The 26,337-nt window shown below is 45.8% G+C and overlaps 1 protein-coding gene across 1 annotated transcript in view; it reads right to left on the bottom strand.

The window, feature by feature from the left end:
• CDK18 (cyclin dependent kinase 18) overlaps positions 1-26,337 on the bottom strand; it is a 49,516-nt gene that overhangs the window by 2,753 nt on the left and 20,426 nt on the right. Inside the window, exons 2-15 of the mRNA XM_036756811.1 lie at positions 17,170-17,322; positions 16,384-16,544; positions 15,034-15,159; positions 13,589-13,645; positions 12,740-12,854; positions 12,379-12,473; positions 11,750-11,812; positions 8,259-8,382; positions 7,963-8,083; positions 4,803-4,900; positions 4,392-4,497; positions 3,491-3,533; positions 2,886-2,976; positions 122-199 (exon numbers count right to left, since the gene is read on the bottom strand). Coding sequence (XP_036612706.1) covers positions 122-199; positions 2,886-2,976; positions 3,491-3,533; positions 4,392-4,497; positions 4,803-4,900; positions 7,963-8,083; positions 8,259-8,382; positions 11,750-11,812; positions 12,379-12,473; positions 12,740-12,854; positions 13,589-13,645; positions 15,034-15,159; positions 16,384-16,544; positions 17,170-17,293 — 1,402 coding nt within the window. The 5' untranslated portion in view covers positions 17,294-17,322. The remainder of the gene's footprint in view (positions 1-121; positions 200-2,885; positions 2,977-3,490; positions 3,534-4,391; positions 4,498-4,802; positions 4,901-7,962; positions 8,084-8,258; positions 8,383-11,749; positions 11,813-12,378; positions 12,474-12,739; positions 12,855-13,588; positions 13,646-15,033; positions 15,160-16,383; positions 16,545-17,169; positions 17,323-26,337) is intronic.

The following is a 26,337-nucleotide window of genomic DNA, read 5'->3' as shown; positions in this document are numbered from 1 at the left end:
CACAGGACCTGCTCTTCCTCCAGAGTATTCCCGGAGGACTAGGTGTTGACTGAAATATATCATGGATCACCACTGCCTCCCCGGTGGGGAGCAGATCTGGAGGAGGAGTAAGGTACATTACCTGAATGCTGGAAGGATAGGCCCCGGTAACCCGGATCCTTCTGGAGCTGAATTTCCTTCAGAGAGAAGATGGAGGCAGCTGTGGGGTGACAAGAGGCAGAAGAGGGATGGGAGGAACAAGAAGAGAGGGAAGACAATTAACATTTATACAGCACCTACTGTATGCCAGGCACTGCACTGAGTAATTGGCCAATATTATCTGATTTGAACCTCACAACAATCCTGGTAGATAGGTGCCATCATTATCCCAATTTTGCCAATGAAGAAACTGAAGCAAACAGATATTAAGTGACCTGAACTCAGGTCTTCCTGACTCCAAAACCAGAGCTCCATGCACTATGGTACTACCTAGCTGCCTAGAGTACAGGTGGTCAGTCTCACAAAGCTGGCTAGACCAGAAAACATCCCTAGTTCTGCTTCTAGCGGACACCTAAGTCTGTTTCTACCTCTAGCCCCTCCTACATCAACTGGCTCTATGCCTCACCCTTCACTCCACCAATCACCTAGTCAATGAGTGGTTACTAAGCACCTACTATGTGCTGGGAGCTATAGTAGGCACCTAAATGTGAGAATCCTGCCCTTCAGGGAGCTTACAGCATGTAGACAGTTCACTACTTCACAAATCTAGGACTAGAATTGCCTTTAGAGATCTGGTCTGACTCTTTCACTTTGCAAATGAGGACAGTGAAGTTGAGGGTGGGGAAGGGATACGGAAATGCCTGGGCTCACTGATGGAAGTATCCTACACATCCCTCTTGCCTCATCTCCCAGCTTGGCCAGTCAGGCTGGAAACAGGGGCATTCACCTTTAAGGAATCTTCATCAACCAGGCTGGTCAAGCTCCAGGGGCTGGAGAGAGGGTGGCAAGAAGCCAGGATACAGAGGAGCAGGGCACAAGTGGTCTGTCTCACAAGGCCAGAGATGGCCCTGCCCACATCCAGGGTCTTAGTGTAAAGGATTTTGTGGATGGGGAGAGGGAAAGGTGAATGTGAATGTGAGCTATGGGATGATTCCTCTCAGAAAGGGAAGGCTGAACTCAAACACAACAAAGAATGACTGCTTGGAAAACTATAAATGAATATGATGGGGAAGCTAGGTGGCACAGTGGATAGAGCACCAGCCCTGAAGTCAGCAGGACCTGAGTTCATACTTACTGGTTGTGTGACCCTGGGCAAGTCACTTAACCCTGATTGCCTGCCCTGCCCACCCCCCAGAAATAAGGAAAGATTTATGTAGAAAAAATAGTAAACAAAGGACACAAAACTGGCAAGCACATACACCAGCTACAGAAAAGGAAAAGAGAAACAAACTTTAGGGGAAAAGAAAGAGACAATGGAAAGAGACAAGACAGGAAAAAGGACTTCAGAAGTTGTTACAGATTTGTATGATTATGGTCACTTTTTTTAAATTTCAAAGAATTTCAAATGGAAGTCAATTGTTTTTATTACTGTTTAGAGTTAAATTCATAATGAATAAAAATTTAAAAGCACAGAGAAGAGGGCGGGTGTAGTGTAGGGACTAGAGGGCTGGGCTCAGACTCAGGGTCAGGTCTGACCTCGGACACATAGCGAGTCCCTGGGCAAGTCACTTAGCCCCCTAGTACCCGCCCCTGCCATACCCTTTGGCGTCTCTGTAAGACAGTGCTTCTCCAAGGATGCACTTCAGAACCTTGTGTGTCTGGTGATCCCAGATAAAAGAAACTTTACAGTTTTACTTAATTACATTTTTCTCATCCAGCATGTGTAGGACGGCAAGAGTCAAATTTGCAAAACCAACCAAAATTGTCTACTGCATGTGCCCGCTTGTCTTAAATGACCTAGAATTCACAAAGAACCAAACAAAAAAGTCTGCCCTCGTTAAAAGGAATGTCATGTCAGTCAGACTCTCCTTTAATATTGTCAATTTAAATGTATGGGGCCATCATTCTTCAATGGCGGGGAAAACTGTGCTGTTAGCACACACAAAAAGAAATCTGAGAACCCCAGTTGAGTGCAGGAATTCCCTAGGAAAACCCAGGGCAGATTTCCCCAGACTTCACCTTCCCCACCCCTCCCGTCAAATTCCTCCCCCTCCAGAAACAAAACAAAGTAAACTGAAGACCCTGGAGAAAGGTTGAAAAAAATGTACTTTCCGCCCTTCCTTACAGAGATGAGGGTCTACAGGTATGGCATTTTGCATATACTGAAATGTATCGGTTAGACATGTTGACCTGCATTTTTTCTTTCTTTAAAAAAGAAAGCTTTGTTTACAAAGAGGAGGAGAGGAGGGACTTTATTTGAAAGTGAATGCAATGTGAAAAACAAGAGGCATCAATATCAGAGCTTAGGACATCTGGCACACAGTAGGCATTTAATAAACACTTGTTGACTAACTGATCATTAGAAATTAGATAATTTTTTTTTAAAGAGAAAGGACATCAGACAATCTGAGTCCATTCCTTACATTTTACAATGAGAGAAACAGGCCCAGAAAAGGAAAGTGACTTGCTGGAGATCCCATAGTTAGTGATGGAATGAATTGAACTTTTGGAGTCCAGTCCATTGCCTTTTCCACAATAACATCCGGACTCCTGACATAGAGCCCTGTAGGCCCTTGTAAGATCATGAATTTAGTGTCAGAGGAAACTGAGGCACAGAGTAGTTAAATGACTTGCTTAGGGTCACACAGTCAGTAAGTATCTGAGACAATATTTGAATCCAAGTTTTCCTGACTAAAAGCCCAGTGCCCCGTTCAATCTGCCACGCTGACTTCTCTAGACCCACTTACTGTCAGGGAGTTGATGCACACGCTCCCCCAGGGAACCAAAGTAAGGGTGTCTCAGGGCTTCCTCTGCTGATATCCGGCTCTTGGCTTCATACTGAAAAGCAAAGGGTCAGAGATATGAGAGGACCTGGAATGTTGGGAAGCCTGGCAACTGGGGAGCAGCAGCGACAAAGGTGGAAAGGCCTCAATGTACCCAGAGAAAGGGGACAGATGGGATCAAATATTTTCTGGGAAAGAATTCACCCCCAGGACATGGACCACAGGATTCAAAGCCTGAAGGGACCTTAGAGATCACTGAGTTAAATACCCTTGTTTTATAGGTAAGGAAGGCCTGGAGGGGAAAAAAAGGCTTGTCTATGGCAGCAAGTAGTGGATCAGGTCCCTAGACCCCAAATTTAGAGTTCTTTCCACTACCCCACGCTGCCACCCATAGGAGGCAGATATACTGAATCCTGGTGGTCCAAGAGGACAGGGAGGATAATCCATGGAGTGAGGAGGATGACACCCAAAAGAGTCAGTGTTTAAGAACACAGGACCATCAAGCTCTCTGAAGTTTCAGGTTTCGCTTGCCTGCTACTCCTGGACCCCAAAGTCGGGAGGCTACTCACCAGGAGGAGACTGGTAAGAAGGTCAATGCCATCTGTGTCCAACCTGTAACATGACAATGTCCAGAGGCTGAGGTGGGGAAGAGTGAGCCGGCAGAGGCCCTGTCCACCCACCGTACAGCCTCATCGCAGTGGAGAGGGTATGGGATCTAAGGCTCAAACTATATCCACACCCGCCTAGGTGCCCGGATCACATTCTGATTGTGGTGTGGTTGTGTGGTTTGTCCTTTGTTCTCGAAGAGGACCATGACATCAGGAAGATGATGCCATGACTTGCCAGTGAATTGGATTTAAGTGAGGGAGGGCTGTGCAAAGTCACCAGCCTCACTTTTTCCTCCAGAGACATCTGGGTCCAGTGGCCAGATATAGATCAGGACAACTGGAGATGGCCCAGTGCCAGGATCACAGATGCAGAGTGGGAGGGGCCCTCAGAAGTCATTAAGTTATATCCCCAGTTGAGGGGTGAATCCCCTCTACAATATATGGTTATCCAGTCTGAAGACCTCCAATGATGGGGAGCTCACCACCTCAATTTTTAGCCAGCTGACTGTTAGGTTCTTTCTTATATTGAGCATCTATCTGCCTCTCTATTGTTCTGTCGTCTGGCGGAAGCCTTCTTGTTCGACAAAAGTTATATATGCTGGGGGAGGATGAAGATACTTGAGTCTAATTTCCAGCTATAGCATAATAGTTTAATTGGACTCAGTTTCTACCTATCTTACAGTAATCTTCCTGCATCAGAATATAAGCTCTTTGATGGCAAGGACTGTATTGCTTTCTTGCATTTTCATCCTCAATGCTTATCACAGTCTTTGGCACATAGGAAGCACATAACAAATATGTTATCTATTTATGTGTTGCTCTATCATCTCATAGAAGGAAAGTTAGGGCCTGGCATGGGTACCTGGGAGCGTGGTTGATGAGTGGCTGGGGTTTGTACCGGGGAAAGTTGTAGCCTCGGAACTCAGGGAGCGATGTCACTCCTGGCCAGGTTTCTTCCGTGGGGGTTCCTAAAGAGATGACATGGCAGGGGAAATGGGAAAAGAGAGGTGTGGGGGTTGAGAACCATAGGGGAGAGGGCAGGGCCAAGGCAGCCCAAGCAGAGACAAACTAGAGGGTCAGGAGGTAGAAAATAGATAGCTCTATGGAACCCCCAATTCTATAGAGATCTTGCTGAGAAGGAGACCCAGGTCTAAGAGGTGAGATCCCACAACGATGATGCTCCCCTTTGCTTGGGGGAGCTGAACGCTTCATGGAAGGCCTGGGCTGAGGTGCCCTCTGGTGGCAAGAGGCAGATAGCAGGCAGGACACTCACCGAGCAGGCGGAAGATAAGGTGCAATTCTTCCTTTACAGTGGAGCCAGGGAAGATGGGCCTTCCAGTGGCCATCTCGTAGTGGATGCAGCCCACACCCCTGTGGGGAACAGTTAGGGAGGGAAGTCACTGGAGCTGGGCCTGATGGAGCCCACTTTTCTCCTTGGGGAGGGCAGGAAAGCCATCACAGAGGTCATTCTTTCTACAATAAACCACACTGAACCAAATGATTCCTGTGGGACGGAGCTGTGTGGCGTCCAGGGAGAAGAGATGAGTTCCTTCAACAGTCTTTTTATTAAGCACCAATTTTGTGTAGTCCTCTTCCCTTGTGCTCAATGCTTAGAGTGGGAGGAGAGTGAGATACGAGATACGGAGTTTAGCTAAAACACAGTTCTTCCCCTCAGGGGGCTTATAGTCTCCTTCTGATATTTATTACCTGCATGACTTTAGGCAAGTCATTTAATAACTCTGCCTAATTTACCCATCTGTAAAATGATGGCATTGGACTAGAGAGCCTTTAAGATCCCTCCCAGCTCTAAATCTTGGATCCTAATTCCTAAATCTGGCCTGCCTGTAGTAAAAAGGATAAACCATTGACATATTTTTTTTAATAGCCCACTCATCACAGTGGCTGTTCTAAACCTTCTCTTCTCAAGCTTTCCATGGGTCTTCTTAACTCCACCCTCTTACCTCATACTTCAATGAAAAAACACAGGCCATTCTCCCAGAGCTTCATCTTCTCCCCTTCTCCTCATATCACATCTTTCTGACATCATCCCCCACCTTCTCCTCCTTTACTCCAGTCTCTGATGAAGAGGTGACTCTTCCCATGGCCAAGGTCAACTCTGTATCCTCCCTTCCAATCTTTGCCACCAGACCATTCTTTCTCTAATCTTTAATCCCTCCTTACCTACTGGGTTTCTTCCATGCTGATGACAAATAGACCCATCCTGAGGCCTATCCTAAACTCTTCCAAGATGCTATCATCCCCTACAGCTATTATCCTCTATCTCTCCTCTCTTTTTCATCTAAACTCCTTGAAAAAGTCATCTCTCCTTAGGGTGTCCATTTTTGATTCCCCCACTCTCTTCTAGACTTTCTGCAACCTGGGTTCAGTCCTCATCATTCAAATGAACTTGCTCTGAATGAAAATTACCCTTAATTACCAAATCTAAAGGCCTCTTCTCAGTCCTCATCCTGCTTGACCTCTCTGCAGCATCTGACACTGTTGGCCAATAACTCTTCCCGGATTTTCTCTCCTCTTTGGGGTTTCATGACTCTGTCCTCTCTCTCTTGGTTCTGTTTTGGCCTGTCTGAGTCTCTTTGTTAGTTCTCTTTGCTGGTTCTTCATCTGTGTCATTCTCATTAACCGTTGGGTATCCCTCAAGTCTCTGTCCCAAGCCCTCTTCCTTTCTCTTTCTCTGCTCTCTCACTTGGTGATCCCATCAGCTCCCATGGATTCAATTATGACCTCTATGCAGATGATTCCTCCTGTAGACCTACATATTTAGCCCTAATTTCCCTCCTGAGTCATGAATGAACTGACCATTACTAGTTGGGTGACCCTGGGGAAGTCACTTGACCCGATTTGCTTCAATTCAATCATCTGTAAAATGAGCTGGAGAAGGAAATGGTAAACCACTCCAGGATCTTTACAGAGAAAATCCAAAGAGTCTGACACAACTGAAAGAACAAAACTGCACATTTCCAACTAGCAATCCAAAAGGAATTCAAGCTCGACATGTCCAGAACAGAGCTCATCATCATTCCACTCAGATTCATACCTCTTTCTACTGTCCCCACTTCTATTGAGACCACCATCTTCCCAGTTACCCAGGTTCACAACCTCAGTGTTATTTATCCTGGACTCCTCATTCTTACTCCACATATGAAATCAGTTGCCAAATCTTGTCATTGCTGTCGCCATAACAGACTTCCACATGTGTCCTTTACTCTCCACTCACACAATCATCACCCCTAAGTGGGGGCCCTCCTCATCTTTCTCCTACAGTGCCTCCTGATTAGTGCCTCAAGTCTCACCCCACTCCATTATATCCTCTATACAGCTGCCAAAATAATTTTCCAAAAAGTACAGGTCTGACCCCGCTACCCTCTCTCCTCCCCACTCCCTCACCATCCTACCAAATAAATTTCAGTGGCTCCCTATTATCTGGAGATCAAATATAAAACCTCTGTTTGGCTTTTAAAGCTGCTCATAACCTGACCCCTCCCTACCTTTCCAATCTTCTTGCCCTTCTCTTCCCTCCATGGATGCTATGATTCAGCCATATTAGCTGCTCCACGTGCCATCTTGATGCCTTTTCCCTGGTTGTCTCCCATGCCTGCAATGCTTTCCCTCCTCCCCTCTGCCTTATATGTATATATATGGTTTCCTTCAAGACTTAGCTTAAATGCCACCTTATGCCTTCCCTGGTCCCCAGACACCTCCCCAGCTGCTAGTGCCTTCCCCTCCATCTATTCATCTACTCTATATTCTAATATCTTGTATGCCTAGGTTGGCTCCTCCATTAGAATGTACATTCCTTGAGGTCAGGGATTGTTTTTGTCTTTGCTTTGTATCACCATGAGACCTGACACATAGTAAATGCTTTTAAAATGCTTGGGGATAGATTCATTGAGTGCATAAGCTCATTAGGTGAGAGACAGAAAGACCTAATGGATAGAGTGCTGGACTTGAAACCAGGAAGGCCCTGAATTCAAATCCTGACTCTGCTTCTTACTATTTGTGTAACCCTCCAGGTAAGTCTTTTAACCTCTAAGCCTCAGTTTCTTCATCTGTTAAAAGGGAATGTGGATTTAGATGCCCTTGTTGGTCCCTTCCAATTGATTCTGTAATCTGGGTTCGGACACGTACTGACTGTGTGACCCTGAGCAAGTCACATCTTCTAAATGCCCCAGCATTCTCTAAGAACAGAGGAGGCTAGTGGAACAATGGAGAGAGCGCTGGGTCTGGAGTCAGGAAGATCAGAGTTCAAATCCAGCCTTAGATACTTACTAGCTGTGTGACCCTGGGCAAGTCACTTAGCCTCTGTCTGCCTCAGTCTCCCTATTTAAAATGGAGATAATAACAGCACAAATTGAGGCTTCCCCCACCAGACCCCTGGAGGCCCCTTCCCCTTCTTCCTTCCTACTGTCACTTACCACATATCGATGGGAGTAGAGTACTCCGTGGAGCCCAGCAGGACATCAGGGGGCCGGTACCAAAGGGTCACTACTTCATTGGAGTACGTCTTGGTGGGCACTGACTTGGCCCGGGCCAGGCCTGGGGACAAAGGTGTAACTAAACTGTCTGTCTGATGGAGACACCCTGTGCTGTGCCTGCGTTCCCCACCCCCATGCTGCCACATGGGAGAGGAGATGGGGCCGTATGTACCCCTAGCCTGGACCAAGGCCACGGGGGACCTGTCCCCTCACCCTGGCTGGCTCCTTGCCCTCACCGAAGTCTGCCAGTTTTAGCTCTCCCTTCTCGTTGATGAGCAAATTCTGGGGCTTCAGGTCCCTGTGGAGGATCTTCCGTCTGTGGCAATAGGAGAGACCCCGGAGCAGCTGGAACATGAAGACCTGGAGAGGGGAGGGGATGGGAGGAGAGCATTATAAAAGTCCAGTCTGGCTAGCTCAGCAGTCTCTGGGGGAAAGTGAGTTACACAGTGTCCTTAGACGGGTGTGAAGAGAAGGAAAAAAACATAAACCCTAGGAGAAACCAGCTGGCCTCTCATCCACCCTCTGTCTGGGATCCCCATGCTGGCTCTGGGGTGTTTTCTGCAATGGTCAAGGCTGGGAAGGGGAGCTGTCTTTGGGAGCTACAGTACCAGTGCCACCAGAATGTGCAGAGGTGAAGAGAGTTTCTTGTAGGGTATCACCCTCTTCCTCTTCCTCCTGGCTGACATTTATATAGAGATTTAAGGTTTGCAAAGCACTATTTATACAAAAATCTGACTTGAGCCCCTCAGGGGAAACAGTGGGTAGATTGAGTGTTGGGTCTAGAGTCAGAAAGACCTGAATTTGAATCCTGCCTCAGGCACTAGCTCTGTGACTCTGAAGAAGTCACTTTACCTTCACCAGCCTCAACTTCCTAAATCTGTGAAATGGGGATGATAATAATAGCGCCTAGCTCCCAGGGTCCTTGTAAGGATCGAATGAGATAGCCTACGACAAGGATCTGGCAGGCAGGCAGGCATCTGGCAAGGAGCCGTCAAGTTCTAACAGTGTGCCAGGAGACACGCTAAGCTTTGCAAACGCTAAAGCATCCTTTAGTTGCTAGCCATTATGATTCTTATTGTTTGATCCTGACAACAACCCTGTAAATTAAGCATGGCAGTCATCATTATCCACATTTTGCAGAAGAGCTGTGTGACTTGCCCAGGGTCACGCAGGCAGTAAGCATCTGAGGCTGAACCCAGGTTGTGCTGACTCCAAGTACAACTCTTGACCGTGCTGCTTCTCCAGATCAGACCAGGAGGGGGCAGACGAATGTCTGAGAGCATGGGTGGAAATGTACAAGGCAAGAGGCCAGATGCTTAAAAAGAAAACCTCATCCTAACTAAACACACAAAAACCTATCTACCAAGTGAAGGATGCCTCTTTCACAAGAGTCCCCTCAAGAGGCTGCCAGTTCATTTCAAAGTTCTGGCTCTTGCTGCACTCTCTTCAGAAAGTCCTTGGGACTCCCTTTCAGCATGTTCCTTTGAATATATCCAGTAGCAGCCAATCTTTCTATTCTGAAGGACGGTTTTTTCTCTCTCTCAGAAGAAAAGGAAAAAGTAAAAACTCATGCAGCGCCAGGTTGAGTGGTAAGGATAGCAATAACAACAATAAGCATGTACATGGCACCTACTGCGTGCCAGGCACTGTGGAAAGGCTTTACAAATATTACCTCATTCGATCCTCACAATAACCAGGGAGTTAGGTGCTGTTATTATTCTATTTTACAGTTAAGGAAACTGAGGCAGAGGTTACGTGACTTACCCAAGGTCACGCAGCTGGTGTCTAATATGAACTCAGATATTCCTGACTCCAGGCCCAGGACGTCTGCACCACCCAGACACCCAGGTATTGTGAATAGGGTAAGTAATCTTGCTGGGCGTCCAAAATTTGTTTCTGTCCAGAATGAGCTATGACTACAAATCCATAGACCATTTTTTTTCCTGTTCTGTTTTGTGTATGTAAGAGCCTGGCAAATGAGAAGAGTGCTTGGGGACAGGAAGGCCAGGGTTCAAATCCTCTTTCTGACAATGGTTAGCCGTGAGCTTGGGCTTCTGCTAGCTCCCATTTTTTCACGTGCAAAAGTGGCATCCTAATCCCTGTATTACCTACACCTAGAGTTGCTGTGAGAGTTTGAGAAGAAGGCGTACTAAGGGCTCTGTAAACCTTAAATGTGTGCAGATAAATGTTACTTACTATCACTAGGAGGGCTGCTAGGTGGCGCAGTGCATAGAGTACAGGCCCTGGAATCAAGAAGATTCCTCTTCTTGAGGTCAAATCCGGCCTCAGACACTTACTAGCTGTGTGACCTTGGGCAAGTCACTTAACTCTGCTTGCCTCAGTTTCCTTATCTGTAAAATGAGCTGGAGGAGGAAATGGCAAACCACTCCAGCATCTTTGCTGAGTCACAAAGAGTCAGACATGACTGAAACATGACTGAACAACGAGCAGCTCCAAGTACTGTTCCCCAAATAGTTGAAGCAACAAGAACAAAGCTGGAATGTGAGTGGTGGCTCTGATGGGCATAGCACTCATTTGGATTTATAAGCTCTGGTATACTGTATTGGCTTGTTTTTAAAAGTCTGTCTTTTACCTGGAGTCTTTATATGATCTGATGATGAGTGAAGGGAACAGAACCAGGAAAACACTGTACACAACCACAGACACATTGCTTCTGTGATGACTAACTCTGATAGACTTGGCTCTTCTCAACAATGCAAGGTTCTAAGACAGCTCCAAAAGACTCATGATGGAAAAAGCTATGCACATTCAGAGAAAGAACTGCGGAGTCTGAATGCAGATTGAAGCCAACTATTTGCTCTCTCTCTCCTTTATTTTATTTTATTGTTGGTTTTTTTACATCTTTCTCATGGTTCATTTCATGGGTTATAATTCTTTTTTACAACCTGATTATTGGGAAAATAAGTTTAATATGAAGGTATCTGTAGAACCTATATCAGATCACATGCTGTCTTGGGTGGGAGGAGGGAGGAGAGGGAGGGGAAGAAAATTTGGAACTCAAGAACTTGGGGAACTGAGTGTTGTAAGCTAAAAAAAAAAATTTAATTTTAAAAAATTGAAAAAAAAAGTCTGTCTTTTAGGGAAGATTTGAATGAATTTATGACCAAGGAACCAGAATAACATATTCACAGTGACTGTAATAACGGAAGTGAAGCCAAAGGCTGAGTGACTGTAATGGCCAGTCTTGGAGAAGAGATAAAGAGAGGCAGCTCCTTCCTGTCAGTAAAGAGGTGGGAGATGACAGGTGCAGAATGCTGCATATACCATCAAGCAAAACGCAAGGACCATAATTGTGCTTAACTGGCTTTCTTTGTTATGAGGGTAACTGGGTATGGAACAAGGGTAACTGGGTATGTCCGGAAAGGACTGACAAACAAAAGCCATGAATAAATATTTAATGAAGAAAATTAATGGAATTATTAATAGATGTGAAACTACCAAAGGGAGAGTGGCAGATTCAAGCAGGTGCAATCACTCTATTGCCCAGCTGTTCGTACTCTGTGGAAGGGGTGTTTGGGTGTCTGTTGGGTTTGACATCTAAATCGAAACAAAATATATCAAATTTTTTAAAACTCAGAAAAGTCAGTCTTTGTAGGTGCATCTCTTGTATGTGTCAGGCTAAGTACTGATTGGAGGTTGCTGCTGCCTTCCCTTGAGGCCTGCTTTGGTGAGGTGTAGGCCTGGGGTTAGCCAGCAGTGTCCTCACCTTGACATTGTGCATGCTCATGAGGTTCCCGCAGTGGTCCAAGTAGTGCTTCAAGTCGCTGTCCTAGAACACAGCACCCGGCTTGTACCCACTCCACAACCGTCAGAAGGACCCTGGCACCCCAAGCTCCAGGGTGGAAGGCCTTAGCCAGGCAGAGCCTAGTCAGGGAGGGGGCTGGAATACTGGGTCCTGGCCCTGCCTCATCTCCAATCCCATCCCCTCATTCTATAGTCTGGAGGATGTGAGATCCTGCAGAGCTAAAGATTAAAGTGTCTCTCAGCCAAGGTCACCCAAGAGGTGAGAGGCAGGGGTGGGGGTCTATGAAGGGAGAAAATTTCTTCCTTCTTTCTTTCCTTCCCTCCTCCCTCCCCCCTGCCTCCTTCCCTCCCTGCTTTCCTTCTTTCTATCCCTCCTCCTTCTTGCTCTCCCTTTCTTCCTTCCTTCTTTCCTCCCTCCCTTTTTCCTTCCTCCCTTCTTTCTTTCCCTCCTTCCCTCCTCCCATCTTTCCTTCCTCCCTTCCTCCTTTTCTCCTTTCTTTCCTAACTCCCTTCTTTCTCTTTCCTTCCCTCCTCCCCCCATCCTTCCTTCCTCCCTCCTCCTCCCTCCCACAAGACGCAGTTCTGTCTCACCAGGTACTCAAAGACAAGGGTGAGGGATCGTTCTGTGTGGATCAGGTCATGCAAGGTTACAATGTTGGCATGTTTCAGGTTTTTCAGCAGTGACACTGTAGGGAGATGAGCACATTTGGGTCCTCCAGGCCCCATGCCACCCTGGGATCTTCCCTGGGCTTAGAAAATCCTTACTGTTTCAGGACTCAACCACCCCATTACTCCCACCTTCTTTTGGGGGCACGATGCCAACTCTTACTCTCCCACCACCACAGATGTCCCTCCTATGTCACAAAGTGGCATATCATCAAGTCCTGGGGGTGAGAGGTCTCAGGAGGGGCCCTGGTGATAAGGTGAGGCATCTAGCCCCAGATGCTTATACCCTCCCGGATGGCGGTGCAAGGAGCACCCTCCTCATGCTCCAGGCGGATCTCCTTCAGCGCCACCAGGTTTTCAGTGAGTTTGCTTCGCCCTTTGAAGACGGTGGCATAGGTGCCCTGGAAACAACCAAGGCACATTCAGGTCCTTGTCCTTCCTGCCCAGCAGGCTGTGACACTGGCTTAGAACTCATAGCTCCCTCTTTCCATGCTTTACCTCCAGGACCATGGAAAACAAACCCACAGGATACAAGGGTTTGGGCCCCAGCTGGGCCACAGGTACCAAGTCAGGCATTGTCAGATAGGGCAAGTTTTCTTTTTTAAAGTCAAGATCTCTTTTGCTAGACATATACCCCAAGGAGAGCAGAGACAAAAAGAAAGACCCTCTATACACCAAAATATTTATAGTGGTACTTTTTGTAATAGCAAAATACTGGAAACAAAGTAGATACTCAGTGATTGGGGAAACAAATTATAGTACCAGTTGGAATATTATTGCCCTATAAGAAATAATAACTATGATGAATACAGAGAAGCCTGGGAAAATGGATATGCAGTTATAGGGGATGGTTACCCGGGAGAAGGATGATGGTAATTAAGGAGTGAAGGTAATAGCAAATGAAAAACTAACGTGAATTTTAAAATGAATTAAAAACCAAGTCTTAGGTCTGAACTTGGAAGGTGGACCTCACATACTTCAGATCCTGTCGGAGGCCTTGCCAGACTCCCAAAGGCTCAGCCCTTAATGAGTGATGCCCCTTCTTAGAGACAAGGGCAGGTTAATCAAGTCCCTGTCCTGGAAGGTTCCCCGCCAAACCTCCAAGCACTGCCCAGTTCCTTTCAATGTCTCTTACCTCACCTAACTTGTCCAGTTTCACGTAAGTTTCCAGTTTCCCAAAGCCGATATCTGACTGGAGAGAGGGAGAGACAGAAAGAGAGAAAGTGAGAGAAAGAGAGAGAGAGAGAGAGAGGGAGAGAGAGATTGAGATCATCCTGTAGGTATGCCCCACCCACCAGTTATCATTGATTTTGTCCTGGGTGCTCCCACTAACCTCACACAAACTCCACTCCTTCACTAACATCTCTACCCTCATGTTCTTTCTTCAGCAGGGGAGGGAATGAGCCACCCTAAGCTGTATGGTGGGATAGAGTGCTAGATTTGGAGTCAGGAAAATCTGCAAGTGACAACCTCTCTCAGCCTCGGTTTCCCCATCTGTAAAATGGGGATTATAATAGCACCTACTTCCCTGGGTTGTTATGAGGAAACATAAAGAGCTTTGTAAACATTAAGGTGCTATATAAATGCTCCCTATTATTATGATTATTATAATTGTATGGTGGGAGCAAATGATGCTATGGAAGGGAAGGAAAGATTTTAACAAAGAGATTATAAATTCTGGTATGTTTGTTAAATCATCGTCATCATGGTCATCCTTCTAGCTTTGAATCAGGGAAGGGACCCTCCAGGAAACCCCGCTCCCAGGTTAATATTCTATCAGCTGGTCTGTGGTCCCTGAGCTGCTCCATTTACCCTGGAAGGAGAGTGGGAGAGGAACCCAAAGTCAGTATGCAACTTCCCACATCCCCCAAGGGAGTTATTGTACAGCTAGGGATTCTGAAAGCAAAGGCACCCTGAGGGCCTCTCTAATTCACCCCAACCCTCCAACCCTGCTCTTCTTCCCCCAAGCTGGGCTGTTCAATGGACTCAGGGGCTGAATGGAGATGGGGCATGAGCTCAATATTAGAAGAGGCTGGGTGGTTTCTAGTCCCCTATTAGTTATTAACTGGCTGTGTGATCTAGGTCAAGTCCCTAGGCCTCAGTTTTCTTCTCTGAGAAATGAGAAGGATGGACTTATATAGCTGGAGTCAGTTTGAACCAGCTAGAGCTGATTATTAAATTTTCAGTGTGCGCATTAACACCTCAGAAATTGGCAAATTCTCTAGTGGTTCTGTTGACTCTTTGAAGGTGATGGCGAAAATGTTAATAATGCACTCTCCTTGCCCACCCACCCACCCTGAGAGCCTGTTGTTAAATATTTATTAGCACAAGCTGGGACTCAATGATCTTTCAAACCTAAGGGGTTTTGATGACCATTGGCCTGTCCTGCTTTGACCAGCAGGTGGAGCCAGAGGCCAGGGTTTCCTGAAAGGGAATTTGCTATCACTTTGCTAGAAAGAGGCAACTGAGTGAGAGGCCCCCCGACTTCTCTCACAGGCACAAATGCAGGCTGTAAGCAGAACCTTCTCTGGGGTCTCGTGGGGTGTTCCACCCCTCCTCACCCTCTGTGGAGGGACTCACTAGGGATGCCCGGCGGGACATTCTGCTGAGAGGCTTGGGCAGCTCCGGGCTCTCCAGCTGAAGCTTCCGTAAGAATTCGGGTGGCAGGCGGATGTCCATGGGCAGGGAGAGCCGTTTGCTGACATCCTGAAGGGGAACAAAAGGAGGGTCTCAAATGAGACTCTCAGGGGACTGAGAGCCATGGGAGACTGCAGCCCCACCTCTCCCCCTCCAGGCTGGCTTCCCACACTGGCCACACACAGAGACACCATTAGAGGCATGAAATACTGGGGGAAGCAAGCACTGGACTCAGGCATCACAGGACCCAAGTTCCAATCCCTGTCTCTGAACATTTATTAGCTGTGTGACCTTAGGCAAATCACTTAACCTTGCTGAGCTCTCTCCATTTCACCTAAGGGTGAAAGACAAGATGGAAAAGTGGGTAGAAGGCTAGCTTTAGAGTCAAGAAGATCTGGGTTCGAGTCCCACCCCTACACAAACTGGCTGGGTGACCCAGTGAGTCTAAGTAAGTCATATGATTTCTCAGTATCTCAGACAACTCTCTAGAGCTGTAAGTTACAAGGAGTTTCCACCTCTGGGATTGTCTATACCAGATAGTTCAGAGGTCTAAATCAAAAATGCAAAAAAGAAGGGGGATAGTCATATTTGCATTATCTACCCCACAAAGATGTCTGGAGGCTCAAATGGGAAATTTTTGTAAACATTAAAGTACAGTCAATGATTATGGTCAGTAAATACATACATATACAAACATGCCCAAATGCTGCATATATATAGGAACACAGCTTGTTGTTCAGTCATTTTCAGTAGTGTCTGACTCTCTGTGACCCCATTTGGGGTTTTCTTGGCAAAGACACTGGACTGGTTCTCCAGCTTCTCCAGCCCATTTTATAGATGAGGAAACTGAGGCAAACAGGGTTAAGTGACCTGTCAAGAGTCACACAGCTAGTAAGTGTCTGAGGCCACATTTGAACTCAGGTCTTCTTTGGGGCTCATTAAAGTGGCACAGTGGATAGAGTGCCAGGTCTGGTGTCAGGAGGACCTGAGTTCAAATTTGCCCTCAGACACTTAATGGCTTTGTGACTCTGGGCAAATTCACTTAACTTTTTGCAGCCTCAGTTTCTTCATCTGTAAAATGGAGATAATAACACATTCCCTACCTCCCAGGTTGGTAGTGAGGCTCACTTGAGATAACAAGTGCAAAGTGCTTTGCAAAGTTTAAAATGTTAGATGAATGCTGATTACAGAGATTATTATTGTGAGGGTCTAAGCACGTCCATTCTGTGACTTCCCAGAGCCTGCAGCCTTCCTTGCACGTGTGTCTATTCAGGCAGGGAGTCCATCTCTTACCTCCATGGAGAAACGTCGCTGGTTGTGTTTTCGGTAGCGTATCTTTGGTGAAGATTGGCTGCGGCTATCCCCATCTTCATCTGTAGGGGAGATGGCGCTAGGCTCTGCCTGCAAGTCTCCTCCTCCTAGGGGGCCAAGCTGCAGATGCCCTTGGCCCAGGTCTGAGAGGGGAAAATTAGGAGTTGCCTATCTATCCAGAGAAGGGCAAGAAGGGAAGGCTAGTTTGGCCCAGGCCATCTCCTCCCCAGTCCCTGAGCAGCTATGCACCTTTACCAAGGCCAGGATGGGAGAGATACCCTCAAGATTTGAGACTGGAGGCTGCATGAATGATTTGGGATTGAAGTAGTTTGGGCATGCTAGAGAGGTATCAGACTGACCTGGGTTCAAATCCTGTCAAAGATACTAACTGGGACAGCTAGGTGGCACAATGAATAGAGCACCGGCTCTGGAGTCAGGAGGACCTCAGTTCAAATCTGACCTCAGACACTTGACACACTTACTAGCTATGTGACCTTGGACAAGTCACTTAACCCCGATTGCCCTGCCTTCCACCGTCAAAAAAAAAAAAAAGATACTAACTGCGGTACCCTGGGCAAATCACTGAAACCTTTCTGTGCCTCAGTTTCCTCATCTGTAAAGTGAGAAGGTAGGACTTGCTAGCTTCTAATGTCCCTTCCAGCTCTAAATCCATGAGCCCATGACCTCTAAACGTGTCTATGGTTAGGACACTCCACGGGAATATGTTCAGCATCAGAACCCAGGAGGAGTGAACCCCAGCATCCTCACCTTCATTTCGTCGGCTGTTGAGCTGGTTGAACTGCTCAGTGAATTCAGCCAGAGATTCCTCAATGGTCTCTGTTCGGGGCACAGAGAGGGAGAAGCGGCGCTTGAAATTCTTCATCTTGTTCATGGTCAGCTGGGGCCCCTGGCAGATGGATCCTGAATGGGGAGAGAAACTCTATGAGCCAGCTGGGGGCGAGGTAGCACCCAAAGCCTTCCCCGCCCCCACCCTCCTACCCTTCCTCTGTTCTGTACAAGACAAATGCAATCCTCACCCCCCACCCCAGGCCCCAGGAACTGAAAAACAGGAAAATCTGAGTTCTAATCCCACCTACAACACTTATGGTGTGACTTTGGGACAAACCCTTAGAACACCTTGGAGCCTTAGTGTCTTTACTTTTCAAATGGGGCTAATAATAGCATCTACTGTGGAGCTGTTGTAAGGATCATATGAGATAATATGTGCAAAGTTCTTTGCAAAACTTAAAACGTGTGTGTATATCTCTATATTATTTTATATATATGCGTATATCTGTGTGTATCTATGTGCTATATATACACAAAGCTGCATATATGTACACAGTATAACAGTACACACACACACACAGAGATTTGTGTATATGTATATACAGGATCTGAGGCAGCTATGTGGAACAATGGATGGAGTGCCAGACCTGAAGTCAGGAAGCCCCAAGTTCAAATCTGGCCTCAGACACTTACTAGCTGTGTGACATATTTGTGTGCATGTATGTTTATGTGTGTGTGCGTGTGTGTGTCGTTTTGTTGTTGTTCAGTTGTTTCAGATGTGTCCAAGTCTTCAGGATCCCATTTGGGGTTTTCTTGGCAAAAATACTAGAGTGATTTTCCATTTCCTTCTCCAGCTCAATTTACAGATGAGGAAACTGAAGCAAACAGGGTTAAGTGACTTGTCCAGAGTCACACAGCTACTAAGTGTCTGAGGCCGGATTTGAACTTGGGTCTTCCTGACTTCAGGTCTGGCACTTCTGTCCATTGTTCCACATAGCTGCCTCAGATACTATATATACATATATACAAATCTATGTGTGTATGTATATGTACACATACACACACATATATAAACAGTATACACATACACACACACACTTTTTTGGTCCAGACCCCTGTGATTTCTTTCAATTCAAATCAAAAACTTCTCTACAGCTTATAGTGTTGAGTTGCTTTGAGCACATGAAGGTCACCTGACCTCTTGCTAGTCACAAAGCCAGTATGTATCAGAGACAAGGCTTGACCCCCGGTGTTACTTTAAGGCTGATCCCTCTGATAATTATACCAGAGTTGTCAAATTCATTGCAGAATAGGCTTAAAATGTAATTGGGAAATGTTTGACAAAATAAATGAAATACAACATAAATAATGTTAATTTGTGGTTTTCTAAGTCAATATACAGGGATAAATTTCTATTTGACTTTGATATCAGTAATCTATATGACATTGTATCTCCTATGATAGCTATTGTTATCATAAGTCTAAATAGTAGGCCCTTGTTCCCCTGCTCAGGACCTCTGCATGCATGTGCTATCTCCCCCCTCAGACTGGCAGTTCCCTGAGGATACTGACTGTGGCTCCAGCTCCCCCTGAATTCAATATCTTCTCTAGTCTAGGGTTCTCTACATCCAAGGGACCCACATCAACATACAATGCAGGCGACCCCTCCGATTTGTCTCAATCAATACAACTTTGTTTCTCAAACTCCTATCTTGCTCTCCAGTGTTTCTTGGGTCCCCAGGAAGCAGAGGCAAAGAGATGGATGAATGGGAGAATATGGACAAGAACTGGCAGGTTCTTGCCTCCATCTCTGCTACAGCTATAGGTCGAGGAACAGTGAAAATAAATGTTAAGGAAGAGAAATAGCTCAAGGGCAATGAAGAACTCAGAGAAGGTGACGTGGGGAGAAAGGAGAGACGATAACGGGTGTCATTCCTAGCTGAAGCCTTCAGAGCTAAATTAGGAATCCTCAGTGGGAGAGAACACAGCTCAGGAGAACCGACCCAGCGGTGCTATCAACTAGCTGTGCGACCTTGGACAAATCACTCGATCTGTTTGGCCTTAAACGTCCTTGTCTCTAAAATGAGGAGCTTGGATAAGACAATCTCTAAGGTCCCTTCCAGATCTTAAAAAATCTATGAATCTAATAAACCTTTTTAGAGAAGGGGGTTCAGGCAAGCTCTTATGGACACTGCCCTAACTCCTTGGGGACACTGGCTGCTATCCCTGTCCAAGGTTCTTCCTTCTCCCGCTTCCTCCCTTGCCATTCTCACAACCATCTCCACCCTAGACATGTTTCCTTCTCCCCACCAGCCCTGGAAAGCTGCCCTGTAGTCTGCCTATGACCATGGCTTGGATAGGATCTGGGGAAGAAGGAATGCCTTCAACATCCACCTCCTTGATCTCTCCAGAGCCCTCCCCTAAACTGAGATAGGGCCCCTGATGGGAGATACTCAACCTCACATTCCCTCTGGGCTTTTATCTACATGGCAGCCAGGGCCAATTCCAGACTGGATACTCTCATCCCTACCACTGGCCAATGTATCATTGTCATGGCAACCAGGCCCCTCCTGGATCTTCTTGGCTTAAGGGATTACGGGTCAGTACCATGTTTGCTTTGCTCAATGATCACATTCCCTCTGTCCTCGGCCAACCTAGGGAGGCTCCATTCCCCTGGCCTATAGCAGTTGTTCCCTGCCAATCACTGGAAAAAGATGTCAAACGCATCCAGGACTGCTGAAGTCCTACAAGAAAGGATGAAGGAAACCTCATCATCTCAGAGTCTTTCTCCAAATTATGAGGTAAGATCCCCTAATGGGAAGTGATCACCTGACATCCTCCTCTGGATGTTGCAGTATACTATATACAAGGGAAGGCAGCTGGGTGGCACAGTGAATAGAGTACCCAGCCTGGAGTCAGGAAGACTTGTCTTCCTGAGTTCAAATCCAGCCTCAGACACTTAGTAGCTGTATGATCCTGTTCAAGCCACTTAACTCTGTTTGCCTCAGTTCCTCATCTGTAAAAAGAGCTGGGGAAGGAAATGATAAACCATTCCAGAATCTTTGCCAAGAAAGCCCCAAATGGGGTCATAAAGAGTCGGACACAATTGAAAACAATTGAATACCACATGATATGTAAGGGGAGGGAGAGACAGTTTGGTTTGGGGTCTTTAAGAACAAACACGTAGGAGATCCTCAAGGGCTGGGGAGAGAAAAGTGAGAAGGGGCTCCTGGGTCTTCTCGGATTGACCATTGTTAGACTAAGTCAATCAGAACTCAAAGGGACGTGAAGAAATCATCTAAATACAACTTCCTCATTTTACGAAAAGGGAAATTTGAAACCCAAAAGGAGAAGATTGACTTGGCTAAGGGCATTCAAACGGCAGAGCCAGGTTCTCAGGCTGAAATCTGACGTTATTTTCATCGCTCCTTTGCCTTGGTGCCTTTTTGCAAAACTCAAAATGACCCTTGGACGGTGATAATTTGCTGCCACTGAGGAAACTGCAAAGCAAAGATAGCATTCCCAGAGCGAGTGTTTGATTCCTAGAAGGGAACAACACTCATTTCAACGACAGAAATTTAGAGATGAAAGGAAGCCCTCTATAATCTAGCTCCCACTTACCTTTCCAGCCTTATTTCATATGCTCATTTTTTCCCATGAATTTTATTTCAGGTATTTTCTGTTTCAAACTGGCCTACTGTTCTACCCCTGCCATTCCATCTCCAAAGGCCCAGGGGCACCGCTGTGTCTGAAATGCAGCCTGCCTTCACCTCTGCTGCACAGACTCCCTAGATGCCTTCACAGCAGGCCTCAGGCGGCCCCTCCTGTACAAGACCTGATTCCCTCTCTCTGCCCCCAATCTGGTACTCACAGGTACCCACTCATTGTGCCTATACCCCTCTTAGAATCGCTTTGCACAAGGGCATCTAGGCGGCGCCATAGTGCACAGAGTGCTAGCCCTGGAGTCACAGGATCTGAGTTCACATTTGGCTTCAGCCACTTAGTAGCTGTGTAACCCTGGGTAAATCACTTAATCCCAACTGCCTCAAAAAGAAAAGAATTACTTTGTATACTGTATACTTGATATTGACTTCTCTGTGTGTCAGCTGCATTCCCCCTACTGGGATGCCCGCTCTTGAGGCCAGGGAATGTTTCATTGCTGCCTCTACATGTAGAACACTTTCTAGAGCATAGTAGGCATTTAATAAATATTGGTTAAATTGTTCCTTGTTTTCTTTCTTTTTTAAAGATTTCTTTATTTATTTTTAGTTTACAAAATTCAGTACCACAAGCTTTTGAGTTTTGATGTTCTCTCTCCCCCCCACCCCAAGACAGCACACATTCATATAAAACATATTTTTACATTAGTCATGTTGTAAAGAAGAATTATAACCAATGGAATGAACCACAAGAAAGAAGAAACAAAACAAAACAAAAAAGAGAGACAGCAAATAGTATGCTTCGATCTGCATTCAGATTCTGTAATTCTCTCTCTGGATGTGGAAAGCATTTTCCATCATGAGCCTTTTGGAATTGTCTTAGGACCTTGCGTTGCTGAGAAGAGCCAAGTGTATCAAAGTTAATCATTGCACAATGTGTCTGTAACTGTGTACAATGTTTTCCTGGTTCTGATCCCCTCGCTCAGCATCAGTTCACATAAGTTTTTCCAGGTTTTTCTGAAGTCCACCTGCTCATTGCTTCTTAAAGCACAATAGTATTCCATTACTTGGAATACTGGAATATTCCATTCCAATACTGGTTAAATTGAATAGACCTTCAGGAATGTGCTGGAGCCAGCTCATAGTGGCTCCCCAGAACCGATTGTTAAATTTTAGGTGTGGGCATTAACACCTCAGAAATTGGCAAACATTACAAATCAGGGCTCCATTTACTCTTCTGTTGATGAAGATTAAACTTAAAAGTGTGGGACATGTATCTGTTGGGTTTTTTTTTTTTGGAGAGACGGTTGTAAACATTTTACAAACATACCTCTGCCTTAGTGCTTCAAGTTCTCACGTTTTAAAAAAAATTGCCTTGTTACTTTATAATCATTTCACAGAGTACAATAAAAACATTATGCTAATTGATGGAAGCAGATGAACTGTGAGTTATGAACATCATATACAAGTCAAAGATTAGGGCTTTTGAGGGTGTGGGGTAAAGAGCTAATGAATGGGAGATTGGCCAAGGGAGTAGCTGTGAGTCGAAGAGAAAGGCATGGCACTTAAAAAGGTTTATAAAAGAACCTAACTACCTTTTAAAGGCATTGTTCCTCTTCTCAGAACAGCCAAAGCATTTTGGTAGCTGCTGGCCTAGTTAACCACACATATGTGATCAAAACATGTCACATTTTTAAAAAGACTATGGTAAATTAGAGGGGAATTAGGAATATGAGGAAGCCATCTTGTCTAAGGAAGAAACTCAGGATGTTTGCTCTACAGAAGAGATGAAGGGGCCAGGGAATGGATGAGAACTTCCTTCTAACATGTACAGGGTTGTGGGGTAGCAGCAGAAATCGGTGCATTTCTTTGTGTCCCACCTCCAGAGAGCAGAGCTAGGAGCAGTGTGTAGAAGTGGCAGGCAGACAGATTTTGGCTCAAGACCAGAATGTTACTTAATGATCAGAACTTTGCAAGGATAGAATGAGTTCTCCAAGAAGTCAAGTATTCAAGCAGATCCTGAATAACAATGGACATTTCTATAGAGAGTCTTAAACTTTGCAAAGCACTTACCATCCATTATGTCATTAGTTACTGCCCACCTGGCAGATATGCTATGCTTTCGAGGTCATTCCTGTATTTGGCAAGAAGTTGGGCTAAATGATTTCCTAGAGCCCTTTCAACGCTTAGACTCTCTGCCTTGACAGTGCTTTCCTGCCAAGAGATTGCTCTCTCATCATTTCAATGGGTCCGAAAATCCCACTTCCTAGAATGTCAGAGCTGGAAAGAACTTTAAAAATTGCCTATTCCAATTCTATTATGTTAGAGAAACCGAGCCCAGGAAGACTCCCAGAATATTAAACAGGAAGAACAAGCAAAATCGAACCTGGCATAATTGCAATGACCAAGCCTGACCTCAGAGAAGAGCTGAGAAAAAAATTACTTCACTCCCTTCATTGAAGAGATGGGAGGGCCTATGGGTATGGAATACTGCATATCCTATCAGATCTGGTCAACTATTGATTAGTTTTGTAGAATTGCCTTATCTTCTCTTTTTTGAAATTTAAAAAGGGATGGCTTGATTGGGGGCGGGGTTGGGGTGAGGAGAAGCTATTTGGAAATATGGTAAATGAGGTAAAAACAAAAGCTATCAATAAAAATCAGATTTATTTTTTTAAAAAAAAAGATCTTAAGATGTAACATTGTAAGTGACAGTAAGGGTTCGACCTCCCACGCAATGCAGTAATCCCTTCCCCGGGATCTGTGACAGGTATAGATGAAAGGCTTTGCTCGGTAAAACCTACCTCATCCCTAACTGTATACAGCAGCCTGGGAGGGAGGTACACAAAATGCTTCTGTCATTCTGCCTGCGTGCATTTCATCAGTATTAGACGACAAATTCTAATGTGTATTGGGTATTCTAATCCAAGTTGTTTTAGACTAGAACAGGGGTGGGGCCTTCTAAGTCCTTGGGTTGAGTGAGGCCTTTTGGCTGAGCCCAAGTTTTACGGAACAAATCTGTTTATTACGGGGATTTGTTCTGTGAAGTTTGGATTCAGTCAAAGGGCTGCACTTGAGGACCTAGAGGGCCACAGCTTCCCCACCCCTAGACTAGAAGTTTCTAGAGGGTAGAAGCTATGTCTGAACTGTTTCTATATAGTGGCCAAAATAGAGCTTCAGATATCAAAAGATGATCATGAACATCAGGGGCGAATGGTCATGAGATGACTGGGGACAAATGGGGATCACTTCTACCCGTGTGCACACGTAGCTGCTCCCACCACGTTGGGATAGCCTTGGCCCATGTGGCAAAATATCCATTGTCTGAACGGTAAAACTAAAGAGTCAGAAAAGATATGGGAAATAGCTCAGGCATAATTAGTATAGGGGTGGGGCTACAGGTATCACCCCAGTACTCAGAGGCTCTTACTTTTTTCCTACCAGTAAACTCTTAGGACTTGGCTTTAGAATGCCTCCCACTGGTTTCTTATTGTGAGCACCTCTCTAGCAGTCCTGGATCCCTCACCATCCAGCTGGGCCCTCAAGAGAAGAAAATGCATGTTTTGTTTTTTTTTTCTTCCCCACAGCTCCTAAGCTTTCAGACTGATGAGTCATCCTCAGGTTCCCTCCCCCCACCCATCTCTAGGCCTCTGGCTTCCTATGACACCCCTTCCCTACAGCTGGACAATAGAAAGAATGCCTTATGTCTGCACTATGGGAACAGTGGGGTCTTCCTCCAGGCCAGTGAGGGCAGGGCCGGGGCTCCACAACAGGGCTGACCAAGAACAGGACCCAGCTGTCCTGAGTCACAAATCAGTTGTTTGTGAACTAGGATGAAGGGGGAGATGTCTGGGATAGAGACCACCAGAGGTGGGGGGAGCCTGAGGGAGACAAAAGGAAAAGGGAGACTCCTCACATAGGAATGGGAAATATCTTTGCCCTAGAACATTAAGGATAATAACAAACCTCTGCCAAGTGCTTCCAAAGTTATAAAGCATTTTCCTTATGACAGTCTGATGAGGTGGGTAATCAACCTGTCCATCAGGCAGGCATTAATTAAGCACCTTTGTGCTGGGGTCACAGACGATACAATCTAAAAAGTCCCAGCCCTCAAGGGGCTCACGTTTCAACCAGGAAAACAACATACACATAGAAGTCCACACAAAATATAGGAAGGGGAGATTAGACTTGTGTTTCCATTAGCATAGGGAACTCCCAAGCTAGGAAACTCCTTCTACTAACGCAAGTCACATCTTCTTTACAATTTAAATAATCTTAGAGAGCTACCTAGGGCACCTAGAAATCAAGGGACTTGCGCACGGTCAAAGAGTCGATTTGTATTAGGGATAGGACTTGAACCCACGTTCCTACTTACTCTATGAAATATGTCATGCTGACTCTCTACACAAAATAAATACAAGGCAACTGGGGAAGAAGGCACTAGCAACTGGAGGATCAGGAAAGGCCTCATTTGGCTAAGTCTTTTTTTTTTTTTGAGGCAATAGGGGTTAAGTGATTTGTCCAAGATCACACAGCTAGTAAGAGTCTGAGGCCAGATTTGAACTCAGGTCTTCCTGACTGCTGGGCTGGTCCCCTATCTTCATTTAGTATTGGGGAAAACAAGAAATTCGAAGAGTCGGAGGTATGTGAGAAAGTCAGTCTGGCTAAATGTGGAGTAGATGAAGGAAAAAAAACCAATAAGGCAGCCAGATTGTGAAAGACTTTAGATGCCTAATAAAAGGAGTAGTGTGAATATCTTTATCCTCCTTTCACAGAAAGAGAAACTGAGAAAGGGAAACTGCAAGGTTAAATGACCTGCCCAATCAAGGTCATATAGCTAATAAGTGTGTAGGTGGGATGCAAATCTAGGACTTTCCAGACTCTAAGTCTAAACATTCTTCCCACCATCCCATGCTTCCTCTCCTGATATCTACTATTCTAATATTTTGAGGATTTCTCTGATCACTATCACATCCCATGGGTTAGAAAGGAGGAGGGGAGGCATAGGATTCAGGGGCAGCTCTTCTCTAAATATGACTGGGGCCATGGCTTAGTTTGGGGGTCAGCTCAGAGGCCCTGGCCTTAGCGTGAGCTCCATCTTTGCCCCACCCAGGAGTGGCCAGCCATTCCACCCTCTGAAAACAGGGCATCCCCATAAAGCCATCCTATGACTGGGGATTTATGGGGTGGCATGTTCAGTTTGTGGCTCAGGAATCCACCATTAGTCACTATAAATCTCCACCCATCTTTCCCACTAGGGGAGGTAGGGAATTGGTTTAAAACTTTCTGGGAGGGAAGCTGCCAGTCAACTTCCTAAAACAAAAGGGAACTTGCCTTGAAGTCTCAGCTACTCTCTTCAGGGTTCCAAACTAAATTTGTGGGTAGAGAAGCTCAGCCCTGCAATCTAGAGGTACTAAGCTCAAAGAAGAGAGAAGATTCCCCTCTGCTGGGGCCTATTCTCTCAGGGAGTTTCAGTGGTAGGGAGGTG

Source organism: Trichosurus vulpecula, chromosome 4, assembly GCF_011100635.1.
Source record: "Trichosurus vulpecula isolate mTriVul1 chromosome 4, mTriVul1.pri, whole genome shotgun sequence".
Taxonomy (NCBI): Eukaryota; Metazoa; Chordata; class Mammalia; order Diprotodontia; family Phalangeridae; genus Trichosurus; species Trichosurus vulpecula.
This window is presented reverse-complemented; position numbering and strand designations above follow the sequence as displayed.